Source organism: Geospiza fortis, unplaced genomic scaffold, assembly GCF_000277835.1.
Source record: "Geospiza fortis unplaced genomic scaffold, GeoFor_1.0 scaffold373, whole genome shotgun sequence".
In the NCBI taxonomy this organism is placed as follows: domain Eukaryota; kingdom Metazoa; phylum Chordata; class Aves; order Passeriformes; family Thraupidae; genus Geospiza; species Geospiza fortis.
This window is the reverse complement of record NW_005054518.1, coordinates 355904-358834: the sequence shown is the minus strand read 5'-3', so window position 1 is coordinate 358834 and position 2931 is coordinate 355904. Positions and strand designations below refer to the sequence as shown.

General features: G+C 57.4%; 1 protein-coding gene across 1 annotated transcript in view; it reads right to left on the bottom strand.

Annotated features, from left to right (window-relative positions):
* Positions 1-14: 14 nt before the first annotated feature.
* The window catches only part of ADAM11 (ADAM metallopeptidase domain 11), a 14448-nt gene continuing 11531 nt past the window's right edge, over positions 15-2931 (bottom strand). Inside the window, exons 16-19 of the mRNA XM_031063623.1 lie at positions 2133-2252; positions 1860-2028; positions 537-651; positions 15-118 (exon numbers count right to left, since the gene is read on the bottom strand). Coding sequence (XP_030919483.1) covers positions 24-118; positions 537-651; positions 1860-2028; positions 2133-2252 — 499 coding nt within the window. The 3' untranslated portion in view covers positions 15-23. The remainder of the gene's footprint in view (positions 119-536; positions 652-1859; positions 2029-2132; positions 2253-2931) is intronic.

Below are 2931 nucleotides of genomic sequence, written 5' to 3'. Positions count from 1 at the left end.
ACGAGCCATGCGGTGGTGGCTGCTTACTTAAATCCCCAGCCTGTCCCCCCTAGGACGATGGCAGCCACCAGCACGGCCCCCGCGATGGAGCCGATAATGATATTGGTGCCACTGGGACCTGTGACAGACGGGACAGGGAGGAGGGGACAGGGTCACACGTCAGTGGGAAGGGGACATGGGGACATAGCCCTGGGGAGTCGGGAAGGGGACAAACCCAGCCACAGGGAACGTCAGTGGGGAGGGGACATGGGGACACCAGGACACAGCCCCAGGGCAGTCCCAGAGCTGTGGGGACCCGGGAGGGGGGACAAACCCAGCACAGGGACCCACCTCAGTGGGGGCAGGATGCGGGGACACGGGGACACAGCCCCAGGCATGGCCCAGAGCTGCGGGGACCCGGGAGGGGGGACAAACCCAGCTCTGCCCGGCTGAGCTGCGGCACCAGGGTGGGGGGGGACACTCTGGCTGGGGACAAAGCGGGACAGCCTGGGTGGCCTGGGGACAGCAGGGAGCCTTGTCCCCGCGGGCACACGGACCCTTGTATCGCTCCGTCTCGCCCGTGGGCTTCGGCTCCGGGATGGGGTCGTAGACGCTGCAGTCCTTGCCCGTCCACTCGGCCCGGCAGATGCACTTCCCCTCGTTGCTGCAAACCTGTGACAGGACAGCGTCACCCCCTGTGAGAGTCTGTCCGAATTTTCCCTCTCATCTGCCTCTTTAGGGGACCACTGAAGAGAAAACCCCCCCTGTCTAAAATCTCTGGCTCTGAAGGAGAAAGTCACACGCCAACAAGGCCCACAGACCTGAGAGCACAGTGCTAAGTTGTTGTTTTCACAGGTGTTGTTTGCTGTATGCTACACTGAGCCCAAAGAAAGGGGCACCGTGCCCTTTTTGTAGCAATAACCTTGGAAGCTGTTCTACCTCTCGGCCTGGCTGGACTTCTCCTGAGTTTCAGGTGGTCTCCCACAGAAGACCCTCACCTGTTTTACACCCGCTGTGACAGACAGACTGAGATGTGAGGAGCCTCTCCATCAAGGACTGAGACATGAAACCCCCACGTGAAAAGGCCCCTCTGCTCCTTCCAAGGGCTGGGACTGAAACCCCCAGCCCGGGGGAGGTGTGTGGGGGACCAGAGCTGACCAAAGCGAGATGTTTGCCTGCAGGTTGTGACCGCTGCACCACAAAAACAACAGCTCTCATTTACTGCTGAGAGCATGGACTACCTGTTACATCTATTCCTTATTGTATCTGTTTCTCCCCCCTCACAATTTTCAACAGAGTTATCATAATAAAAAGCTCTGAGTTAGCTAGAGATTTTGAGATCTCCCCAACGTAACAGGCGGATCCTCGACTGGACTGGACCAAAGGACATTTCTATCTACTGATGAGGATCTTACTCTTCTAGCATATTAATTACAATCGACTTCCAATCCTTAGAATCTGGTTTAAATCCAGAGAAGAGTAAGAAACATAATCTTATCCATACTAACCCTATCGCTGACCTAAGTATCCTCCTGACTGCACTAAACTTTTGACTCACCCAAATAACCCCTGACTCAGAAAAACTATCCCCATACGAGTGTGGGGATATATATCTACGTTTGGCAGCTATATCCCCCTCTTTCTCTCTCTCTCTCTTTCCTCTGTCTTTCTCTGTTTTTCTCTCTCCCTTAATCCCTCTATCGCATTTTGCTGTGGTCATTCAATAAAGCTGCATTTGTTTCAATTATCACTGCAAACCCCCTTGTACTGTGTCGGTTTTTTGCGCCCTGAGATCAAACCCACGAACCATCACAAACCCCGTTCGTAAGGACGGATCGTGACACCCCAAGGTGTCCCCCTGTCCCCGGCACGTCCCTCACCCCGTGATCGAAGCAAATCTTCCCGTCCCAGCTGCCGGGGCAGGAGCTGAAGTTAAAGGCGGTGGCTGGAAGGCATTTGCGGTCGAGACAGAGCATTCCGGGCCCGCAGGGCGTCCCGTCCTCCACGTAGCTCAGGTCCGAGCCGTCCACCAGCTGCACGTGGCCGCCCCTGTGGCAGGGGCACGCCCGTGGCAGGACAGCCCCCCAGGTGACACCGGGGGACGCCGCCACCCCGAGGAGCCGCGGCCGTGCCGGTGCCAGCGGTGCCGGTACCTGCAGTCCACGTAGCGGTTCTGGTGGCAGAAGGTGGTGGTGGCGATCTCCCCGCTGAGCTCCCCCAGCCGCGGCGAGCCCGAGATGTTGGCGCACAGGAGGAAGCCGCAGAGGACGTCCCTTCAAAGGGGACAGCGGGGGTGTCACCAGGTGTTGCAGTGCGATGTAATAGCCTGTTTCAGCTATCCCAGCTCTTTTCCCAGGTATGCCAATACCCTCTCCCTTCCCCTCCCATTGCCTCCTGCTGACAGCTGTCCGTGAATCTCAGTATGCCAGCTAGGGCATCGTGTGATTGGCGAAGATCAAAAGATGCCTCTCAGCCCTGGGGACATTGGACTATTCAGGTGTCATTTGTCCCGAGACTTTTCCCCCCCTTACCTGGTTGGTGGCATCCCTACCCCTTCCCTGCCCCTCTCCCTGGGGTTAAAAGGAACAGCAACCACGGGCTCAGGGAGTTCTGTTGGAGCTGTTGCTGCATTCAGAGGCCTGTGGGCCAGGAATAAAGCTCTGGATCAAAACCCTCCAGCAGAACCGACTCCTTTTCCATCACCATCACCTAAAGCCTTTCCTCCAGAGGTAAACCTGAGCTCCTGCATACCTGGACTTGTCCCAAGCGCCAGCTGCAGCATCCAGCCAGCCAAAGGTGTCTCTGAGGTGAAACCACCACAGCTGCCGCCCTTGGTCAAGCAGCAAGGGCCAGACGAGCCCAGGTATGTTCCATCCGGCAATATTGGGATTTTGTTCCAATAACCAGGGCGGGCAGGTGGCAGCGGGAGGGGTGGTGGTGCAGGGAGAGGGG